This window comes from Chrysemys picta, chromosome 10, assembly GCF_011386835.1.
Source record: "Chrysemys picta bellii isolate R12L10 chromosome 10, ASM1138683v2, whole genome shotgun sequence".
Lineage (NCBI taxonomy): Eukaryota > Metazoa > Chordata > Testudines > Emydidae > Chrysemys > Chrysemys picta.
The window spans coordinates 38,311,063-38,335,002 of record NC_088800.1 but is presented as its reverse complement, the minus strand read 5'-3'; the positions used below and the strand labels follow the sequence as shown (position 1 = coordinate 38,335,002).

General features: G+C 48.0%; 1 protein-coding gene across 2 annotated transcripts in view; it reads right to left on the bottom strand.

Moving 5' to 3' along the window:
- PTPN9 (protein tyrosine phosphatase non-receptor type 9) overlaps window positions 1–23,940 on the bottom strand; it is a 55,607-nt gene that overhangs the window by 9,404 nt on the left and 22,263 nt on the right. Inside the window, exons 2-9 of one of the 2 annotated variants that reach the window (XM_005290573.4) lie at window positions 18,766–18,909; window positions 14,805–14,894; window positions 13,728–13,852; window positions 7,980–8,085; window positions 6,441–6,551; window positions 3,858–4,186; window positions 2,940–3,033; window positions 628–697 (exon numbers count right to left, since the gene is read on the bottom strand). In XM_005290573.4, coding sequence (XP_005290630.1) covers window positions 628–697; window positions 2,940–3,033; window positions 3,858–4,186; window positions 6,441–6,551; window positions 7,980–8,085; window positions 13,728–13,852; window positions 14,805–14,894; window positions 18,766–18,909 — 1,069 coding nt within the window. The remainder of the gene's footprint in view (window positions 1–627; window positions 698–2,939; window positions 3,034–3,857; window positions 4,187–6,440; window positions 6,552–7,979; window positions 8,086–13,727; window positions 13,853–14,804; window positions 14,895–18,765; window positions 18,910–23,940) is intronic. The other variant, XM_042842385.2, reaches the window with a different exon arrangement.

Here is a 23,940-nt window from a genome sequence, read left to right as displayed (position 1 = left end):
ATCTTGCAACCTCCCCCTGCACCCCCCCCGCCCGGAACCCTACAATTACAACACCATGAAATTCCAGATTTAAATAGCTGAAATCATGAAATTTATCATCTTTTAAATCCTGTGATTGAAATTATGGACCGTGAATTTTGTAGGGCCCGAGAAATAAGCATGCCGCCCTCCAGAAGGGGAACAAACCGGCCCAGAGAAGTGAAGTGACTTGTCTAACCTATTGCTTCACTTCCCAGACTTGTCCTGCACACAGCTGACGAATAGCCCAGTGAAATCAATGAGAGTCTTTCCATGAACTCCAATGGGCTTTGGATCAAGCCCTCGCTGTACATCTCCCCTCCCCACCCCTTTGAGTGAGCCCCTCCCACAAGCCGCCATGCTCTAGGGATGCTTCTGACACCGCAGATCCACCTGCTCCTTCCAGCCACTTTCCAGCCCCTCCAGAGGCAAGAATCACTCTTTACAGGACTCTTTCGAGCACAGACTGGATCAATGCCGAAACTCCCCCCGCCAGCCACGTCGGCAGCATATGAACAGCGACATGCCAGCTCACTGCCCCGACACCGCCTACCGGTGGGCCCAGTGTCATGGCGTACTAACCCCATTCTAAGCAGAGTATGAGCTTACCTTGAGTACCAATGTAAGCATTCCTTTGCTTATAGCCATCCATGAAGCTGGCATTGATGTAGTCTGTCAGCTGGAGAAAGAAAGGTACACAAACCATTACCCTGCGGAGCATAACACCACAACATGCTGGAGGAGGAATGCCCAAGGGCAGGGGAAAGCTGTTAGTCAGCTGAGCAACAGAATGAGTCTGATGTACACAGGTTGGGACAGACAGAAGAGGACTGGGCACCATGCGTTACCAGATCCCTGAACTTCATCTAGGGCATCTCCTGCAACCCAGCTTTCGTGCTGGGACAGAGCTCAGGTTTGCATCAGTTTTAAAACACTTTGACACTAGCCTATTTTAAAACAAAATCTGCCCATTGCACAGCCATGATGCTGCTTACAGCAACTATGCTAACACTCCTCAGGCCAGTTACACTTGGGGCAGCGGTGCCATGGGACCTGCTCCCACCAGGCTGGGTGGAGCTTAGGCTATCGCTATTTCCAAATACCCCTGACAAATAACCAGGGGAAGGACTGCAGGGAAAGAGGGGAGCCAAATGCCCACAGAGATCAAATAGCAACTAAAAGCAGGGGAAGGGAGTGAATTGTGATGGAGCAAAACTCCATCAATCACTCCCTTCCAATCACCTGGAGGCATCTTAAAGTAACAAACTCAGCCGAGAAGAGAAACTGTCAAGCTTGACCGGATTCAAATCAGAGCCCCTAAATAACCTCCCACGATGCCTTGCTGTCCATGCTGCCCAGGGACGCAGAGACGGGCTCTCTTCACTCCCTTCCTCTCATAGAAAGCACAGACATGCAGGAAGCTTAAAGGAACAAAGATCCCTTTCTCTGCAAGGACCCAAGTTGGGGCCCTCAGGGTTCTGTGTTCCTCCCTCCTGGTGCAACTGAAAACTTGACACACACCCCAAAGCGGTGCCCAGAGCTGCATCCCTCAGGGATTTAGGGGTTAATGTCATAATAGACCATTCTAGGAGAGGCGCCCCGAGACTCCAGCCTGGGCAGATGAACGAGGCAGGGGCTCACTCCAGCTATTTTCACCTGCATGTTCACGCAGCTGCAGTTACACCGAAGCCTCCCTGTGTGCTATTTTCGGGTTCAGAACTCTCCAGGCTGAGCTATTCTTTTTAAATGAGAGCCGCACTGCTGCCCCTTGAGCAGCCAGCCCGGAGCACTGTGCTTGGCTCCATGCTCCTCACATTCACACTGGCAGGAGGCATTTCTTGCCAGGGAGCACGTGCGCTGAGAGTGACAACAGAGGATTGAAAGTGGCATTTGGGAGCTTCCAGCTAGCAGGGGCCGTAGCTGGAGACGCTGCCTGGCTGTCGGGACTCGACGTCACACCCGGCGAATGAGTTCCCATCTCGCTTTCAGAGGAGAAGCTAATGCTTCGAGCCAGACGCTCAGCAGGTGTAAGTCAGTGTAAGCTCACTGAAGTCAATGGAGCTAGGTAGATTTATTCCAGCTGAAGATCCAGCCCTGTTAAAGAGCTATGTTCTTCTGAGTGTTAAAGCAGGGTGGGACATGGGGTGCCCCTTTCCGATCACCCCAGCACAGCCAGGGCCGCACAGGGTTCCCCTTGCCCAGCACTGCTAGGCACTGTCCAGGAGAATGCTCCACTACCGCTGTAACCAGTGCTGGTGTTTCCAACACAGACCTGTGCTGTTGTTTAAGCGCAGGGCAATACACGACCAGCTGGGAGATGTGGGTTTGAGACTCTGATTTGAGGCACCACAGGCTGGCAGAGCGCGTAGAGGTGTCCCCCGACTCCGAGGGAGGTCTTTTCCCACCAGCCACACCAGTCTGCGGGTTTCCCTACGTCCGGAATGCACAGCGTAGGAGACGGAGGGACCTGGCAAGGCACGTAAGGCAGCACCCGAGGACATTCCTCAGAGCTGGGAGGGAGCAGTGAGAGGGGAAGAGACTTGCCAGCCTCTCCTGGGGACCTGGCCTCAAAGCGCCTCAGGGTCCCACCCTCCAGAGCCTCTGCTCTCTCAGGGCTGGCTGCCCCAGGAGAGACTCTGCTGTGAAGGAGCAGGCACATGTGAAACCCTGGAGCAGGTGGTGGGTTGGGTCTCTGGGCTGAAGACAGGAGTCCCCAGCCAAAATAAACCCACGCTCACAGTCTTACGCGGTGCTTTCAGAACACCAGGCTAGGCACCGCTCTCACACTGCCCCAGCTGGCAAATCACTCACCCTAGCACACAGGCATGTCCAGCACGCGACTGCCACCCCAGGAAGAAGGGGGAGGGGCTGTCCGGATGGCAGAGAGTCAGCACCAGGGAAAACGGCCTCTGCCTGCTTACCTCGGAGCGGCTGTACTGCTTGGTCAGCTTCACTCGAGTTTGGTCCAGGCACGGCACGTCCCCATAACGGTTCTTCTCCTGGTTATACGGAGCACTGTGGGGCATAGAACAGGCAGGACAAGTGAGGAAGAGCGCGCGGATGGGAAGCAGTGACGGACTCTGTTCTAGACACACCATGTGCTGGTGCCCGGGTTTGGGCTCTGCCGTCAATCAGACCCAGGGTTTTCCTTATCTAGGGAAAAGCCCGGCTAGCAGATTGTTATGGTCAAACTGACACCCAGTTCTCGTCTCTGGTAAGTTGGGCCGTGATGTTAGGAGAGTTGCTTTGTTCTCCCACCTGCTCTTGGACGGCACTGGTAAGTCAGCAATCCAATAATAAACCAGGCTGAACCTTCCCGGGCAGCTAGAGCGAAAGGATCACCTGTCCCAATGCACCTGACGGTACCTGCAGCTGAACTGCAGCCTTCTCAACTGGAGGCACTGCCTCCTTCCGGACACTGCTTCACCCAGCCACAAAGGAAGGGGCTGGTTTGGTGGCACTTTGCGTGCAGAGGCGCACAGCAGAACCAGGTTTGCTCTCCCACTGTGAGGCCAGTAAGACGTGGACACATGCACAGTAAACACGTCCTGGTCTTAGGAGTCCCTTTGTTAAACCTTATTGATGATTTCTAAACCATCCCTTTGCCCTCCATCTCCTGCTGCGGAGCCTGCCATGCAAGGAAAGAGACTCAGGTCAGACCCACTACATGGACTAGCCAGCCTGGGATGAAGAGAATGGAAGCAGATTCCCTATTGAAAGAGATGGATTGTTTCAAGCAAGCCCAGCTGTGGTTCTGATTTTGCAGACCCACTGGTGATCTATCCCTCCGACACCGACACCGCTATCACCATGCCTAACGGCTTTCCTAGCATACTTACAGGGAGCAGATGAAGGTCCCCGCAGGACTCCTGCGCCGGATGTCCTCGTACTCCTCATAGATTCCCCTCTTCTGCTTTCGGTTCACATGGTCCTTCAGTTGATGGACAGTCATGCACTTTGGTCCTGGAACATGCACTGAGCCGTTATCTCGTGGGGAAACCAGCGGTACCAGGATCAGCTCATCCAACGGGTCTGGGTGGCCATTCTGCTGGGGGAGGAACCTGCAGTTCCAGCTGAGAGGGTCCAGCTTGAGAGATCCCCCCAGGTATTCGGGGAGACATTCCCGGGGCAGGTGTTCCTTCAGCTCTGACATCTTCACCATCTGAACCTGGGGGAACAGAGCGAGATGGGATGGGGTGAAACGCACACTGAGCTTGGACTTGACCTAGCCTGTACATTATGGGAGGAGAAAGGGGGGGGGGGGGCTTGCTTGAGACAGTGGACACCTAGAATGGGATGTATTCTGCTTGACTGGGGCTAAGAAGTGAATTGATCCACTTCCCTCTTGAAGCCATTACAAGGCCTGGAAAATTCCTCACAAAAAGGTCTTTGAGTAGTCCTTTCCCCTCCATTCTCTTGTTTAGAAATCTGTTCTTTTCAGTGAATGGAGCTGTTCTGACATACTCCAGTAGGGGGCGTCTGCCTTTCCTCTGCTGGAGCAGAACAGAGATCTGGCCTGTGAACGTCTGGATAGAAACAGCTCCCTTTCTGCGACTACAAGGCTGGATTTGTGACTACTGGGGAAAAGTCCACAGTTCAGGTGGATGCTTCTCATGTAAGTCTCCAGCTCTAATCAGGCAGAATGGGGAGGGCAGGTGCAATTCAAAGCCAAGCCATCATAGGACCTGGGAGAATTAAACTCCAAAGACATGGTTCCATCTGAAGTTTATTTAAGGATACTGATGAGGTTGCCAGCTATACATCCTCTTTGGTTAAGAAATATTCACACGATGGTCATCATTTTGCTAGTTATCTGAAAGAGGACCCCTTCAAGGCATGGACTTGGTCTACAGAGCGTGGCACACTCTGGGGCCATAGAAAGACCGTACACGATGATTAAATTCCTTTACTTGGAAATGCTGCCCAGTTTCAAAGTCTGAATATGATCTTTTGGTTGATGACTAAAAGGGAATTAAAAAACTGTCCTTATTTTCCAAGAAGGAAGAAATGGTTTCAGACCCTAGATGGCTAACAGAACTCACAGGCCGCCCTAGAAATGGAATGTGAAGAAAGGATTGTTTTAAAAATTAATTTTATTTGCCAATACCCAAGGTCAGGCTTCTGAGTGAGATGATGGTGCCTCAATCCCTTCTTTGAAGCGAAAGCAGGAAGCTGCATTCCTTACATTTTGATGACAATATAAACACCCTAACCACTGGAAGGAATGCAAACCCCTGCTTTGCTTTACTACCTGTAGCTTCTGTGGTGTTAAGTGAAAAGGGAAAACCTAAGACAGACAGCAGGTGGATGTGATACAATCCACTTTTGCAGGAAAAGCCCATAAACCTGATTAAAGGACTTTGTAAATTAAAGCCCTTTTCATTTAGCCTGTTAGAGTATGATCTGCAATATGTTGAGTGCCCTACACCCTGCCCAAAAGTCAGGACTGGGCCTTTAATTTAAGGCTAGCTATGAGTTCTGGTAGATCCCAGACCAGCAAAACATGTACAGTTGAGTAGTTATGCTCATTTCGATGGCACTATTCATCTACGTAAAGTTATGCACATTTATGTGCTTTGCTGCATTGGGACCTAAATCAGATGGTGGTTTTTTTGTTTTTGGGGGTTTTTTTTACATACACCCTCCCACACATGTTAAAAAACAAACAAACATTTAATTTCTCCTTTAAGCATCGATCCTTTACCACCTGTTCCCATTGTTGCTGATGCTGGAAGCTACACAATAAAGGACGAGATCAGGGGTGGGATTTTCAAAAGGGCTCAGCTTTGGCTTAAAGTTCTTCCTTTGTGTTTCTGTAGTGCCTAGCACAGCGGGGCCCTGGATGGGACCAGGACTAACGGCCACAGTTATCATACACATTAACAATAACGAGAGAGTCCAACTGGAGATTCTCGGCCAAGTGCAGCCTTGGAAGCTTTGGCTGCAAGAGAGCACGTCGCTGTGCCAGCAGGGTAACGGTGCGACCGTTTGCACAGACACAAAAGCACTTTGGTGTGGACTCACGCAGCACAAGCGAGCCAACATTCTTGCAAGTTCAACAGTCGTTTTTGAGTGCTCCGGGCTAAGTCAACCCCGGGTGTGATGGATACAACCTTGCTGGCTTCAATGCAGCTGCTCCTGTTTGCACCCTTCGTGCATTTAGCCCTTAGCTTCATGCTTCTTTAGCAACACTGGGAGAAAGGTCCAGCTGCCATCACTGGAACGCGTCGACCAGCATGCTACGAAAAGGGCTGCACAAGAGGCTATGAGATCACCTATCTGTCACGCAACATCAGGCTTTGCCTCACAGTCTCCCTGCATGACGCCCTGTTTAAGGAGAATTTCCCCACGACAGGGACTCTGATTCAGGGCTTTTTCCCATGTGCCAGCACCTCCTCAGCCCTGGCCCATGTTTTACTCACCCTTTCTCGGAGCTTCTCTTTCAGCAGGAGGCTGATGATGGAGTAGGGGACTCGGAACCACATCGGGGCACCCACAATAAACACCTTTTTGAGACGAGCCGGGAAGGCTCCCTGTGGATGGTACACGGATGCATTTTAAAACCTCAACCTCAACCCATGCCTTCTCTTTCCTGCCTTCCCCACTCACGGCCAGCAGGGGGAAGATACAGCACATGCCTGGAGAGAAATTAGGCATGGGCCCAACAGCAAGAGGCAATTTAACTAGAGGAAAGAACAAGCTGCTTTGACTCTGCTCTTTAGGAAGTGCCAGGAGTGGAGCCCAGAGGCCATGCTGAGGAGCACATTAGGAATGCCTGGCTGTGTTAACACACAATCGGAACTTTGGGATCTTTTTTTCCTTAAAGCTCAAGAGGTAATTTGTTTTGGACTATTTAACTTTTCTGTATGTACATACAATGCATTATGGTTCCAGTTTAATTGTCTATGTGCTTAAAGGGAAAGTCTTGTGATAAAATTTCCCTGTGTAATGCTTCCTTATTTCTCTTATGTTTACTTTGGGCAATCAGTAATTGTCAGGATACTAAAAACAAACAAGTCAAAAAGCCTTGGTTCTGTTTTAAGTGAAACAGTTCCAGTCATTGCACCATGAAGCAGATACATTCTAATAGCAAACGCTTCACATTATGTAGTACTTTCCAGGCCTGATCTAAGCTCACTCCAGTCAGTGGTAAGATTCCCACCAATTCTAGTGGGTTTCAGATCAGGCCCTACATGTCCAAAACATTTTACGGTCATTAACTAACTGATCCCCACAAATACCTGCTTTGAGGTAAATGGGGGAAACTACCATTCTCCCTATTTTACAGATGGATAAACTGAGGTTGACTAACCCAAGGCCAAACAGTGCACCGATAGCAGAGCTGGGGCTAGAAATCAAATCTTGAGTCTTGTGCTCTACCCACTAGACAGCACTGCCTCTCGGTCTAGGTAGCTTTAGATAGCAAGCTAAGTAGAGCAGAGATATTAGTGTTTGAAAGAAGTCACTGCAGACATGGTGACTTCCCACAAGTACTCTCACTGTTTCCATTTATAGCACTGGCAATGGCTTTGACTCCTGCTACCATGAAGAGTGGATACAGCCATGTGTTCTGAACTCTCAGGGTCTAAGGGAAAGTGGGGTTCAGAGAGAGTTGCTTCACTCTGCAGTCTCTATCTAGGTACATATAGGGCCCTCTTCAGTGTCTTGAAAATGGATTTTATCCCCATGACACCTCGGTGAGGTAGCATAGCGCTATTGTACCCATTTCACAGAGGGAGAACTGCGGCACAGGACGGATTAAAGGATTCGTCCAAGTTCACACAGGAAGTTTGTGTCCAAGTACGGAACCGAATCTAGGTCTCCCAAGTCCCATTCCAGTGCCCTATCCACTGCGCTATCCTTTCTACCCCCTACAGTAGGTTGCATAGTCTCAGAAAGATGCAGCGGGGAAAGCCTCTGTTCCCATCAGCTCTCCTCCACCCACCCCCATTTTCCTTTACCTTCAGCAGGTTGAGGATTTTCTTGCTCAGGTCCAGCTCAAAGTTGGTATAGTGGGAGCCCGCCATGTCGTAGATGAACACCAGGCCGTTTCTCTGCGTTTCAAAGCTGGGTAAATGGGGGAGAGAGAAAGAATCACCTGTTGCAGGTGATGTGGAATCCTGGTGCACAGAGATGCACAAAACACAAATTCTTTTAACCCCTTAAGTACCTTTTTTTTTTTTTTTGCGCAATAAGAGTTAAGCAGGATATTTACTGTGAACAACAGAGGCCAGACCCTCAGCTAATTGACATCACTGAGGTTCTGACCCCAGGTTTTTAGGAACAGAAACTCAAATGGGGTATTTGCACTATCGATTCTCAGCGTAGGTGGCAATTTGCCAAACTCCTTGCTGAACTCACACTGACGTCCGTAGGACTCAACTGCATGCTTATGGTGTTTTGCTGTATCGGGTCCTTACTACAGGCAAGACACAGTAATCTAGCATTCAAAGTTAAGGAGAATAAAAACAAGATGGATGCTGGGCTATCAAGCGGTGTAATCCTCTCCCCTGTAAGCAGTTTGGAAATGGCTCTTTCAATGTAGCATTTCTACTATAGAAGCACCGGGTCCAAATGAATGGAGGAGCTGGCCCTGTTGCTTTAAACAGGATCTGGCCAGTAAAATAGCACAGAAACATACCACCTGCAATGCAGCAGTTCCAGATGTAAAGGGGCCAAATTGTGCCCACAAACTGCCTGTTATTTTCTGAACTGAAGCCCTAAGTGCCAGGTGCACATCAAAAAAATCATTTGTCTAAATGTTGTGCAGTTAAGTGATCCATTGGGCAGATTAGAAAAGCCTGGGACTGGCTTGTGCACTAGGAAACTGATCAAGGTGCCCACTGCTTGTTAATGATGCCTTGCTTGTAATTAACATATGCACCACCCTGTACAAACAGCTTCTTGCCTCTTGGTTCAAACAATCATTAGCTTAGGCAGTGAAAAAGAAAATCTGTAGCAGGTAAAAACCCTTTTTTTCCCCGTTCATGCTGAAACCAAAATTTCTGTTCAACTGAAAACAGGGAGTTTGTAAACCAGGGATCAATGTGACCCCTTCTCTCTAATTTTTGCAATGCATGAGACAGAGATAGGGAATCAGGATGCACATAGGCAGATATGGCTTCAGTTACGCATCTACTTGCGGCGCGAGACAATGCCTCTATCTGGGGCTCTCTGAGATCACGCTGGATGTTTCTGAAGTAGGGTGCACTGGCGAATCAGGCATAGCTAAGACCTTGGTACATTAAGCAGAGTTCACAGTGTCCTCTCAAGGTTTTTAAACTTTGTTTGCTTATTGTTGGACGTGTTTAGTTATTTCAAAACTGAAATTAAACTGAATGTGCAACATTGGCCTGCTAAGCAGGAGACAAAAGCCATCTTTTCTATAGGGTTTCTGGGGAGGGTAGAGGCTCCTCGATGGAACGGAAAAGGAAGGGGATTTTCTGCTGCTTTGATTTACTGGCTCATTGAGTTAATCTGTCCCTCCTCCCCCATATGATTATTCGTGTGTTGCTGGGTGGTTATAAGAACGACAACAAAAAAATGTCAGTCTAGATCAAGCCAGCACCAGCTACTGCCAGGTTCCTTGTTATGGGATAACCTGCCTGAAGGGAAAATTTCTACCTACCCCTCTCTGATAAGAGACTGGTTTATGTCCTGAAACATGAGGGGAGGGTGCTCTTGTCATGTATCTGTACAGCACCTGGTACAGTGGAGCCCTGGGCCATGAGCAGGGATCCTAGATATTCTGGCAATACACCTAACAAATAATGGCGAGTTACTCTGCCTTCCAAAACTCTCTTAAGGGCAAAGTTTCCAAAAGGGCCTCACTGATTTAGAGGGTTAAGTCCCATTGATTTTCTTAATAGCAGTCAGGGGCTTTTGGAAATGTTACCCTTAACCCCCCTAATATTAACTCTGGATGCTCTTGTTATCTGTAGCCATGTCCAGTCCTTTTTGGAGCTCTGCTAGCATCTTCAAACTGTGAGTTTAACGGTCTGCTTGCCTTCAGCCTGTGTAAAGGCATCTTAATTAATCAATCTTTAATTACAATAGAGAAAAAAAAACAGCCAAAAAGAAAATCAACAATAATTCCAGTGCTTTGCCAGCTGAGATTTAAACTTTGTAACGCTTTTAGCCAAAGGAAATTTAAACCTTCACTAAGTACTTTCTCAATCCAATCTATTCCCCCAGTACTCAGAGTCACAGCAAATGGAAATCAAAGCATTTCAAGCTGAGCTCTTTTCAGTAACTCCTGATTTTTTTTTTTTTTTAATTTACAAGCACTTTCACTCATAGACTTTAAGGTCAGAAGGGACCATTATGATCATCTAGTCTGACCTCCTGCACAACTCAGGCCACAGAATCTCACCCATCCACCCACCCACTCCTATAACAAACCCCTAACCTATGTCTGAGTTATTGAAGTCCTCAAATCGTGGTTTAAAGACCTCAAGGTGCAGAGAATTCTCCAGCAAGTGACCCAGTTTAGGACCCAATTCACACTCACTGAAAATTCTGATGCTGATTATTTCTGCAGTGCCATAGGTATGTATGGCACTTCAAATTCACTGGCACCCCAGAGCCATTCCCCCAGGTCAGCCCACGTTTTACAATCTCAAATAGTAGCTGACTAGATGCACTCACAGGCGGAGGTGCAACTACCTGCCCATTTATAGACAGTGGCCCTGATCCTGCAACTGAATCCACGCTGGGAGTCCCTTGCCTCTATACAGATCCATTTGCAGGACTGGGGTTCACATTTGTAGAAGTGTCAGGTTTTGAGGCCACGTCTACACTACAGACTTCTGCTGTCAGGGGTGTGATAAGTTTTGCCAGTATAAGTTGCAGCTGCCCTGGCTCTTTGCCAATCTAACATATTGCTATAGCTCTACTAGCAAAGCCTCCCAAGCGTAGACCTGGCCAAAGATTATAAGCTCTTTGGGGTGGGGACTGTGTCATCCTGTGTGTTTGGACAGCGTCTACCACATCATGGGTGCTACTGGAATGCAAGTTATGAACAATGATAATCAAAGGGACGGTGCATCTTTTTCTGTGACGCTTGAGGAGAATCCATGAGAAACCCCAACAAAAAGCAATCTTTGCACTGCTTAGCGATCGGACCTTCCAATCCCCAGTCCTCCAGGGTACAAGTCTGAACTGCGTGTCTGCCCAAAAGAGCTCTTAAGATAATGAATGCATATTTCTCTATACACTCTACAGCAAAGCACACCCTTCCTTTTCAAAATTTAGCTTTATGCAGTAGACTATTAGGGCTGAGGGTGCATCAGCAGGGTCGGCTCCAGGGTCTTGGCCGCCCCAAGTGGCGGGCGGGCGGGGGGGGAGGGGGAAGCCGCGATCGGCGGCATTTTGGTGGCAGCTCCACCCTCTTCTTCGGCGACAATTCGGTGGCAGGTCCTTCCCTCCGAGAGGGACCCGCCGCCGAATTGCCGCCGAAGAGCCCCTTCCCCTTGGCCGCCCCAAGCACCTGCTTGCTGAGCTGGTGCCTGGAGCCAGCCCTGTGCATCAGGCATGGTAACACTCCGAAGTAGCCTTGTATTTAAATGCCAACAAAATGCATTCATGTCGTATGGAGCAGTGTTTCTCAATGGGCCAGTCCCCGATATCTCCCTGACGCAGTTTAGGAAGGCAGCAAGCCCAGTCCCTGGGATCCAAGAGGCTGAGAAACACGGATATGGAGCACCTGACAAGCAAGACAATTCAGAGATAAAGTAGCTCTAGTTTCAGCCTTCCCCACTATGTTCTGACACTGCAACTTATCGGAATCAGAATTCTCCCAACGCAGAGTGATCGTCCATGCCCTAGGCACTGCAGCCCCCAGGGACGAGCAGAGTGGGGAAGGGGTGAATAGCTGAGAATTTCCTTTCACTTTTGCATCAGGAAATGAAAGCCCTGAAAGTGGGTCAGCCTGTCATGTGTCTCACAGTACGCTCCCTGTTTCGTTACATTAACCTTTGTGCATACTAGCTGATCCAAAGAATGGTATTGTTACATATAAAATGAGTATACTCCCTGCTTCCAAATGTGGGTGCCCAGATAACATCCTGCCTCATCTCCCTACCAAAAATCCTCCCTGAAAATCTTCAGGGGAGACCATGGTTCTTAGCTCTTTAACGCATACCAGAGCCAATGACTCAGTCAGGGATTAAGAGGCCATGGCTTCCTCGAATACAGTCAAAAGCATCAGGGGTGCGAGATAGCAAATTTCTCAGGGAAGCCAGCTGGGCCTAGGGATTTTCCATAAGCTTCCGCGGGCCTTTGGCCTTTCTGACCGAGCCCCGCACAGACAGCTCTGAAGAACAGAGATCATTTTGAAAGCTGGATGAAAACAAATAAATAAATAGCAGCATTACGGACATTCAACCAACCGAGCACTGGGATTCAGCTGGATATCCCCAAATCTTAAAATTCAACATATTAATGCACCTCGTGTAGGAGAGTTTATATTGCCTGGGGGCAGCCGTACCACAATTACAGCTTGGAGATTTCAAATCCCTGCTTTAACAGCACCGATTCAATTAATACTGCTCAGCGTTTCGGCCAAACGCCCCTTGACTTCTCTTCTTTACGGATCCTTCAAAGGCAGATTGAAGGACATAAACCACATATGGGGCATCTTCAAAAACTAATCAAGGGCTTGTGTAGCTGTTAGTGCAATCTCCTAAATAGACGTAGTTATAACACGCATGCAAACTACATTCAGAGAACATTGCTAAGGTTGCAAAGTCAAGCACTCAAAAGACAGGAAATGCCAGACTCATGGTTGCCTGTGCATTGAATGAGGCAGAGGCCCTGTAGATAAAATAGTATGTGACCACAGCACCAAAGCCTATTTCACAATGCAGCTGCGCAAAGGGACCAAATTCAAGTTTCATGGGGTACCCGAATTCTGGCATTTCCTCTTTTGCCTGCTGGACTTTGCAACCTTAATCATGTTCTTTGTGTGCCTGTAAGTTCTTAGGTTTTTAAGAAAGCAAACTGGAAAAAAAAAACCCGAAATTCCATCATGCGGCATCATATCGACACCACAATGAGATACAAAGGAAAAATCAGCCAAAGTAGCAGCACTTACCCATCATGTGATCACCGATCATGTGGCCAATACAACGTAAGACCCCCACTGCACTTTCCCACTAGACAGAAATCCTACCTTTGAGTGCCGCGGGCCTCCACCAGTGTCTGCTCAGACAGGCAGGCTCTGCGGTAGGCCTGGAAAATCAGCTAATATGCAAGTATCCTTTATATTGTAGAAGATAGGCCAAGGTCATTCAATGAATCAGCTCAGGTTTGGTCTCTTATCCCAAATAGCATGGGAGCTGAAAGAGACAGATCTGGTGGGTTAGAAGAGTCATGAACTCAGGGAGCAGGGCTTAAAAAATAAACCCTCTGCCTTGGTCCCGGGGCCCAGTCCTGCATGCACTCAGATCTGTCTACAACAAGAGACACAGGCTGGAAATGCTGCAGGGATTGGAGGCAGAGGGGAGGGAAGCCAAGATTTCTCCAAAAAATCCATGCTACAAATTCCTGCCAGGTAGTGCGTACAGATGGACACCCCTGGATTGTGGAGTTCAGCAGGACAGGGAAAACCATCCCGCCTAGATTGCAATGGAAATTATAGGTATTAAAGCCAGTCTAGGAACAGCAAGCTGAGCAGTCAGGAGTTGCGTGCCGCACACATCTGTACTCACCTCTCCACAGCTCTGTCCAGCAGATAGAACAGCGCCTGGAGCACCACATGTTGGACGCTTTTATTGGGATGATGTAACTTGGCGGTGAAGAGGGCGATAGAGGCTCCGGAGGGGTCCCGCGCACTCTAGAAGGTAATCAGGGGAAAAGCATAAAGACCAGACAGGTGGCAGAACATGGATGGTACAAAGCTCTTTGGGACAGGGTCTACTTGTGTGTTTGTACAGCACCTTTGCACTACAAACAAATAGTAATGATGGAGGTTTCATGCTGCAGCAGACTGGAGATGCAGAACTGCGAGTATGAATGTAGCAGACATGTGCAGGACACCCCATACAGAACTGACCTGCACAGACCACTTACTGGTTTATTTGAGGGAGATTATTTTCCGCTTTCCCACTGTTCATTACTTGTGAGATTTCCTGCTCTGATCCACAGGGGACAAGAAAAGCATGACTTACATCCACGGAGGAGAAGACAATTCTATTTCCTTACTCATTCCGTCCTACGAGCCTCCCAATAGTCTACTGCACTCTTAAAGTGAACCAGAGGAGCCCCCAGAAGCGGAGCATCTTTAGCTGGCATTTTCCACAAACCAAGCAGATTACCAAAGGGAAGGGGATAAGCCCAAGGAGTAGCTAATGCCAAACACTGCTGCGCAGGAGAACTGGCCCAGAAGCTCCCTTAAGACCCTCACTGCTCAGGACAATGATGAGCTAACTGCGTCTCTGAGACACTGCCATCACGCTCAGCTTGCAGCCAATGGGAGAAGGAGAAAGGAGAGACTAAGAGGGGAAAAACAGCTGTTGTGGGTGAATAAGCAGAGCTCCCACTTCTTCAAGGATCCCAGCTGGACCACCGCAAAATCCTGAGTCCCTGCCTAGGGGTTACAATCTCAGGAGACATAATGGTGAAAATACCACCTTGTATTTCACCTTCCAAGACCCGTGCACACTTAGTTTTTCCCAGGGCTGCCCAGCTGTCTCTCAAGGCTGCAGGCCCTTTGGACATGGAGAGGACTCCGCTTGCACAAATCGGGCACATTGGCGAGAAAGGCCAGGACGTGATCTCAGACTTACTAGGATGGTGAACTTCCCACTGAGCAGCTCAGAGCGCAGAGGTTCTTCGTGAGGTTTCAGCTTCACAATTCCTTCCTTCAACCGAGTTTCCTAAGGGTTCAGAGGTACACAACAATCACACAGACAGCACAGGAAGCAGCCTCCAATCAGCCGTCATTACTATTTCCTGCTCAGCTGGGAATCATTACAGGTATATGGCCACCATCATCACCCACCTGCTCAGTGACCAAGCCTCATGCAAATCTAACCCAAACACATTTCCAGATCTGGCTACAAAACTTGTGCCACCTTCTCACATCCTGAGGCTGGCCAGAACCACCAATTCCCAGGCTGGGCCACCAAATCTAGCCAGCTAACCCAGGTCTGGGGCTGGCGGAGAGGATGGGAGGCAAGCCAGCTTGTCATGTGTGTCCAGATGCTGCACATAGCTCACGGTGGTTTTCTATTTGAGGTTCCACTTTAAGGAGGGCCTGTATAAAATGGCACTTTCTTACTCAATAGCCCCTGCTCTGGATGCTTGATCAGAGCTAGATCTGGGCACATTTAGTGCTCTTTTCTCGTTAGTCCTGCAAAGCTAATCCAGCATCGGGAGAGCGAGCTGCAGTCTGTTCTTCCTTGTGCATGGACAGACCCAGTTACTAAGTTCTAACCCCAAAGCAGTTCCATCTGGGCAAACCAACTGCAGGCAATGGAGCTGACAGGCGTAACTCAAGGGAGAATTTGCCCTGCAGAGCTTTTTTCTACCGGTGGTGATGCACAAGATGGAAAGAACCTGGCTTGACTCTCAGAACACAAGTCAGATTTGCAGGGTTGATGGATAGAGAAAACATCTTTTTACTTGTCAACCAAGTACATTTTATGTGGGACCACTGAGAAAAAGGAAACCTGGAACCCCAGTGTGGCTTTTCTTCAGTGACCTTCCAGAGCAGCAACACTCTTTAAGCCTTATCAGAAGGCCATTGTCAGCCATGGTTGATGGGCACGTAGCCTGACCCAAGACACCGAATAGGCAACAAGCTCTTGGAGAAAGGCACTAGGGCTGTCCTCCGTCTCTCATATTCCCTGATTCAGCAAGCTACTTAATCACATACAGAACTTAGTCCCATTGACGTCAATGGGTCTAGTCGCATAGTTAACATCAGGCATGTTCTTAAGTACTTTGCTGAAATCAGGACCATGCTGGTGGAGCTTCGCTGCATCAGAGTTCGTTACAAGGAGGTTCCACTACGTATGTGTATTTCACAGGAAAAGATGCCAGCCCAGGCACCAAATCTACTGACCCTCCTTGAACAAGGTGAGGATGTTACTAATGACAATAAAATCCCTGGCCAGGTGACAGAACGTGTGTGGAATTCTGCAAGGCTGGGGCCAGCGTGCCCTCTCACCTTTGGCTCTGACCTGATGAGATGTGTCTCCTGGGGGGTGCGGCATGCCTTTATTTCCACTGGACTCAGATCCTGCAGGACCAAGCCCTTGTTTTGGTTTCTAGCCCAGGTTCACTCTAGCACCTGAGCTAGAGGGCATGTGAGAGAAGGAGAAGTGATTTAAATGCCACCTTTGTTCAGTATCGGGTGCTCAAGCACAGCAGCCATTGGTCAGAGAAAATTGTGTTTTGGGATCCCTTCCTGTTTGCTTGTCACGCAGCTGGGGGATTGTTTGTTGTCAGCACCATAAACGTTCTGTCTTTGGTCTGTCCCACAAGAGGAAGAGAGCAGTGACTCAAGCCAGTGGAGACACTCCAAACCTGATTGCAGGTGAGTGTGGGTAGCACTTGAGTGTTCAGTATCATACAGTTCTGGTTTCAGCAATTACCAGACGAGCCATGAGCCAGCTAATCTTTCATTATACTGTGGAAGCGTGATCTAGTGGCTAGAGTGACTAGGACTAGGTGTCAGTTTTCTCCCCGGCTTCACCTCGGACTTGCTCTAGAACCTTGAGAGAGCCACTTAAACTTGCTATGCTTCAGTGACCCCAGCCTATAACTTCACCGCTTGCAGACAAGCCAATACTCTTCTGGCATTTAGAGCAGCCAGGGCTGCCAACTGACTTCTTACATTCACCCTTAGCCAAGGGAACACATTACCTCAGAGAGACTCAATCACTCCTTGGTATGATCAAGGTCTTACGAGCCAGGACCGACATTTCCAAAAAGGTGTCACGTGTACTTATATCTAGACAACTAGGACCTTGTCTACACTACAGGGGAAATTCGATCTCAGCTACGCCATTTAAGTTATATGAATAGCGTAACTCAAATCGAAGTAGCTTAGATCTATTTACTGCGGGGTCCACACTACATGATGTTGATGGGAGACGCTCTCCCGTTGACTCCCCCTACTCTTCTCCATCCGGTGGAGTACAGGAGTCCACGGGACAGCGATCTGCGGTTGACTTAGTGGGTCTTCGCTAGACCCGCTAAATCGACCGCCAACGCATCGATCGCCACTTCTGGATGTAAACAAGTGTAGACAAGCCCTGAGCCTACATTTCCAAAAATTGCTAGGGATTTTGGAGGCCCCACTTGAGAGACCTAAAAGGGGCCTGCTTTGCAGACAGCACTGAGCACCTGCCTCTTGAGGTACATTTCCCTTTAAGGGATCTCAAATTGGGGCCTCAAAAACAGGCCTCCCAAAATCCCTCGTCACTGAAAAAAGTTACACCCCACTGTCTTGATGCAGATACCACTGCAAGCCGTAACGAGTGATATGCGCTACCACACTGCCGGGCATTTGATGAACGCACCAGAGGCTGCTACCTGCTCAAAAGGTATTACATACCACATCCTGGTAGCAACAGATGCTCAGCTTACAACCAAGGTACCTCCTGTGCCTCCCGTTAGCTGCTGAAAGAAGCAGGGTGCTGTGGCACAGAAGCAGCAGACTGGGGTTGTGACGTAGTTCCTGGGTTTATATAGGGGGGACAGACACACTAAGACTTTGTGGGTGTGGTTAACCAGATCCCAGGGCAGAGGATTATGGGTGTGTGTTAGAATCCATAGAGAAGCCATCTGGGATTCTCAGTCTGAGGTTTGTTCAGGTTTCATAGACTGCATAGAGGACACAAGGCCCCTTTTTAATCCAGAATAAAAATACCAGCAATAGAAATCTTTGTCCCAGTAAGGCTCTGGCACTGGTTCTATAGCTGCTTTGGAAAAGGGAGCTGTGAATATCTGCTAACGGCATCGCCTGAAAAGGATTAGAACAGATATGGAGTGAAGTTGTTCAATGCAGGACCAGAAGGCACTCGGGTACTATGGTGACAGGCATTAGCTAATAACCTCTACAGCAGTGGTTCTCAAAGTTTTGTACTGGTGACCCCTTTCACATAGCAAGCCTCTGAGTGCGACCCCCCCTTATAAATTAAACACACTTTTTAATATATTTAACACCATTATAAATGCTGGAGGCAAAGCAGTGTTTGGAGTGGAGACTGATAGCTCATGACCCCCTATGTAACAACCTCACAACCCCGAGGGGTCCCGACCCCCAGTTTGAGAACCCTTGCTCTACAGAATGCAATATTGTTCCTGAAAAGGGATGGAGAAGAAGGCTGGATGTTGGCATGGCCTAGAGCTATCCAGTTCAATAATTCCTAGGACACATTCCTGTAAAAAACTGTGACCAAGCAGTGGAAGACGAGAAGTATCTGAAAGGGAACAAGTTTGGGGGATGGGCAAGTTTAAAACATTGTCTAGTTTTTTTGCTATCATCATCCTGGCAGGGTGGTTTGAATTGATTTTGTGCCTGGGCGACTTGCAATGATTTTGCATGGCTGATTTATACGCTTGTAGGTTTTTCATCAAAGCAAAAAAATATCTGAGAAAAAAAAAAGAGTTTGAGGGCATAACTGTTCCCATGGAAACGAGAACAGCTTTTGCAATGCATCACATCACTTAACAGCACAGAAAAGCCCAGCCTGACTCCAGCTCCCCCCTTCACCAAGACAGCTCCGGCTCACGTACTCTGTAGGAGTGGAACAGCTCGATCGCTCGGAGGACATCAAACTTCCTAGCCATGAGGAACTTGACGGCCACGTTCCAGGAAAGCGGAGACACATTGTACTGCACAGTCCACTTGTTAATCTCCTCTAGGAACTGCTTCGTGGCCTATTTGAAAGAGAGAGAGACATGCATGGTAAGGCAAGAGGGAAGAGACACATCAGTGTTTGCACACACTAAATACCAAGAGATGGAAAATAATCTGGTACAGAAGCTATTCTGAAATCCACTCTAACCCACTGTGTATCTAAAAGCATTAGATGGATCGGGTAAGTAGGTGACACATGGTAAGGCAGAAACAATGAAATGAGAAGCAAAGGAGATGCAAATCACCAGCTCAAAGCAGCCTGCACAAATCAGCAGAGAGAAAGAGATGGGATGATTGGATAGCTGGCAGTGCAGCTGTACAGTATGATGCACCAATCACTGCAGTCTCACTCTTTTCATCAGTCCCAGCAGCCAATGAGAGCGGTGGGAACAAACGAGCTCTGGCTGATTAAGCAATAAAAGAACAGGGATCTTTCATTGGTGCATTGTTAGCTACAGCAGCAAGTCACTTTTCTACTTAACACAGGCCTCCAGAGTTTGCATATTGCTTTCCATGGCAGCTTTGAAAGGCACCAGGAAGCCATAAGAGTGCTGGGTCATAGCTATGTGTGGTTAGTTAGACAAGCCTCAGAGGCTGAATCTGGAAAGCCACTCAGTGCTTTTGGAAACCCCGATAGCTGGCAATCCAGAGGACGGGAGATAGATCTCCTAGCCTCCGCACTGCTGGATACATGTGGAGAATGAACTGTATCACCTCCAGATGATGCCAGGTATATTGGAATCCCACCAGCCTTCACCTTACCAGAGTCATGGCCTTTTACTGTCTCTGCTATGCCTCACTGGAGACACATCCCTCACTTTAGACCCAGATTTGTCTCCTTCCAACACCAACCTCGTGCTCTCTCGCTATTTCCCCGAGTTATTTACATCAACAGTACTGACTGGGATAACGAGGTTGTAGATCTCGTTAGGGGGGAGGGATAGCTCAGTGGTTTGAGCATTGGCCTGCTAAACCCAGGGTTGTGAGTTCAATCCTTGAGGGGGCCACTTAGGGATCTGGGGCAAAATCAGTACTTGGTCCTGCTAGTGAAGGCAGGGGGCTGGACTCGATGACCTTTCAAGGTCCCTTCCAGCTCTAGGAGATAGGATATCTCCAATAATTTATTTAATGTATCAGTTACAGGGAAGGAATTCTGAGAGAGACAGAAATATGGGTGAAATTCCATGACCTGTGATATGCAGGAGGTCAGCCTAGGTGATCATAATGGTCTTTTCCGGCCTTGAAATCTATCAATCTATTAAATTTATTCCATATCAGGCAAAAGCATCCTTAGTTACCAGTCCTCTTTGTGTGACTCAAGCTGGGTCTTTGTCCCACATTAGTTATTTATGCAGCACAGTAAGTACATGCATTTCCATACAGTAAATGCCAAACTTGTAAACCCCTACAAAAGCAGGTACAATCCAGGATGGAATACACACAGCATGGGATGTGCTAGCGGTTACTGTGGAATAGGCAAAGGTTTGCATGGTTTATGAGAGAGAGAGAGAGAGAAAACTTAGTGTGATCTGGCAGGGAGAGAAGGCACAAAGGATGAAGACAAACAGAACAATTGGAGAGGAGCTAGGGCACAGCACAGAGAGCAGGTGATGCCAAGCCACAGGGAGAGGAGGTGTTTTGGAGAGCCCTGGAAGCCAGGAGAGGACATAGCATGGAAGAAGAGGTGAAGCCAATGCAGAGAGACAAGGAGAAGGGGGGGGTTCAGTCAGAGTAGCAGAGTTTGGGATGTAAGAAGGGTACCAGGGAGGGATGGAGCAGAGACCAAGGGAGAAGGAGTTGGAGCCATCAGAGTGGGAGGCTGGCGAAGGACGGAATATCTTGGTGACCGCCATGGAAAGGAGGGGGAGGATGAATTCTGTTGTAGATAAAGAAGCAAAATGGTTTGGCAAAAGCCTAGCCGTGGGGGCAGAGGAAAGAGGAGTCTCATGGCTTGAATGAGGTGTAGGATAGTGCTTCTGTGAATAAGACAAAGAAATGGAGCAGAGAGGGGATTCTGCGGGAAATACAAGCTCTGTTTTGCATATACTGAGTTGTTTGAGGCAGCAGCAAAACATCCAAGGAGAGAAATTAGAGGGACAGGCAGGGTTGCAGGTTCAGGTTTCTGACAGGCTTAGGAGCATGTTCAAAGCAAATGAGCTTTGTTGTGTACCAGCAAGAGGGCTTTCTACGGTGTTTGAAAGGAAACCTCAGAGGTCTTTGCCTTTAAATATGACAGTGAGACAGCTGCTGAGGGCAATTCTCCCAGAGAGAAGAAACTCAGGTTTAAAATCCAGCCATACCTATGAACCTGATAGTGCCCCTACCCCAGGCATTCCTTCCTGCAAAACCCACCTGGAAAGCTGACAGACAGAGACCACCAACACTGGCTAGATACCAGAGCGCTCCGTACAGGGGGGTGGATGACAAAGACATAAAGGCCACCACCAGCCATGGCTTTAGTAGCTATATCCCCACCTGCTTTAAATACCACGTTAGCTGGGAACCAGCTAGCACCAAACCAGAGGGAAAAAGCTTTAGCAATTCAAGGAGGACTGAAACAGCAAACATCAAAGTGACCAAGAAGGAAACAGACTGCTGCTTTGGACAACCCAGGCCAGGTGAACAAAGAAAGCCCAGGGCAAAGGAAGGAAGAAATTAAACCACAACCAAACATATAAGGGCAGTATTCTGCTCTCCGCTATACCTAACATATCCATAGGATCGCACAGGTGTAACCCCAGGCAGGAGCTGAATGAGTGTCAGTTCCCCTGAGCGCTCCCTAAGACAGTGGTTTTCTTCTCTAGCCATGACAATGCTTTTTTTGCTAACCTCCTAACGGGATCCTCCAAAGATCCTAGCAGAACAAAACCCCAAATATCCTGCTGTGAGGACACACAAAGGACCTTTTCATCCCCTCTGGGCTGATAATTATTTCAAAAATAAATAACTGACAATTAATCTCTAGATAGACGAAGGCAAGAACCCTCCGTAGAATGGGATGCATCACCCGGCAAGATATAAAGATGGCTCTGCATAAAATAAACCACATGTATGATTAATTCACACTATTTGCCTTCCTCAAGCTATAGCAGCATTGCCATCGCTCATCATTTAAGTGCAAGGCTCGTGATATTTGGTGCTTTCCTCATAGCCTCAGCACCGGGGGCTGTGTAAATATATGAGAATCTCAGTTTTCATTAAAAACATGAAATGATTTTTGAGGCTAGACAGCTCTAGTTGTCGCCATGGAGGCAATGGGATCTAGGGTAACATTTTCAAGTGCCTAAGTCCCATTTTTGCTTTTGAAAATGTTACCCTTAGTGAATAGGGCACAGGGGTGGGTGGGATTCAAGACAGTTGAGTTCCCTCGCTGGCTCAGTCAGTGCCCTGCTGTATGACCGTGGACAAGTATCTTTACCTCTCTGTGCCTCTGTTTCTCTCCCTCTCCCCTTTGTCTGTTTAGATGGTGATCTCTTTGGGGACAGGGGCTGTTTCTCAGTAGGTGTTTATACAGCACCTCGCACGATGGAGTCCCAATCTTGGTTTGGCCTCTGTGCCCGATGGTAACACAAACATCAGATGATAATAATCTCTTTAAACTTAGCTCCTCCTCTGAAATGGCCTTAACTCCAGGGAGCAATTGCCTGACTCTGCCGCCTGCTGGCCAGGATGTGATTCTTGGCTCAGAGCATAGGAACAGTTCTTTCGAGTTTGGCCCGGACATCGGTCCTTGTGAGAATAACCTGGTCTATATAATGGTGGGATCTTTCTAGATATGATGGATACAAATATGCCACTTGCTCTGCTCCATCCCTAGCAATGGCAGCATCAGTCTTGCAATTTCCTCTCTAGTTTTTGTACCGTCCCTTTGAATAGAAGGGAGGGTGGCTGCAACCAGCCCAGCTCTATGGGGCAGGGGACAGTCTCTGACAATATGCTTATAAAGAGCTAGCACAATGGGGTCCCAATAGTGTTTGCTGCTTCTTGGCAGTCCTGTAACACAAGTAATGATAGCAGCCTTTGGGGTGGGAAATAAACTTTTTTTCCCAGGGGGGAAAAAAACCAACTCAGTAGGTCTCACCCCCCCACCCGTCCCCCATGTATTATTATTATTTTTTTTTTTAAAATGTGCTTCTACATCATTCCAAAGCACGTCCAGAGATAGATTGGAAAGCTTTTAGATAGTAGAAATTTTAGTCAACTTGCAATCTGAGAACTAAAACTTTGATCCTACTGAGTTACACGGGAAGTGATGAGAACAAAGTTATTGTTTCCAACTAGGCATAACAAGAAAGTCACAGAACTGCCTAGAAGGGAAATGGGTGGAGTCGCTACTGACCGGAGACAGGGGCATGGAGAGTGGATAGAAACAAAAGGAAAACAAGACAACTCAATTTAATACTGTGTCAATTTTAGATACCCGGTTCAAGCAGCTCAACATTGGTCGAGGAAATGTTTGCAGGGTGCAGAAAGCACACACACACATACTTTACTTGAAGCACGTGCATAAGTATTTGTAGGATCTTCCTCTTAGATTTATTTGGTTGAAACTTCATAGTAAGCTAGGTTCTGAAAAAGCAAATCAACTGGTAAAAGTGACTATATACCAAAGGGCTGATCCAAAAAGAGAGCGAGGCTGAACTAGTTAGTAGACTGAGAACTTGCTCGTTGTGTATTGCTTATGGAACTGCAAGTTTGTACACCAGGAGCCCTTTTATGTTTGAAGACTCCATATGCGTACAGCGCGAGTTACCCACTTGGGGTTCCTTGGTGTGGTCTTTTTGGGTTGGTGGAAATCTTGCACCATCCTATAGCTCTTTCATCCACCTCACTAAAGCCCCCATCACACACATCAACTGGGATAAAGCAGTCGCTTTGCAAGGTAGCTGCCAAAGAGACAACCAAAAACTCACATCGTAATAGTCCAACTCCAAAGTTTTGATAACACATGTAAACTTACAAATAAAAGTTAGGTTAGGATCCCAAAGGCAGTTCAAGAAGAGGGGCTCTGAACCAGAAAATCCAAAGTGACACCATTTGTTTCAGTGGAA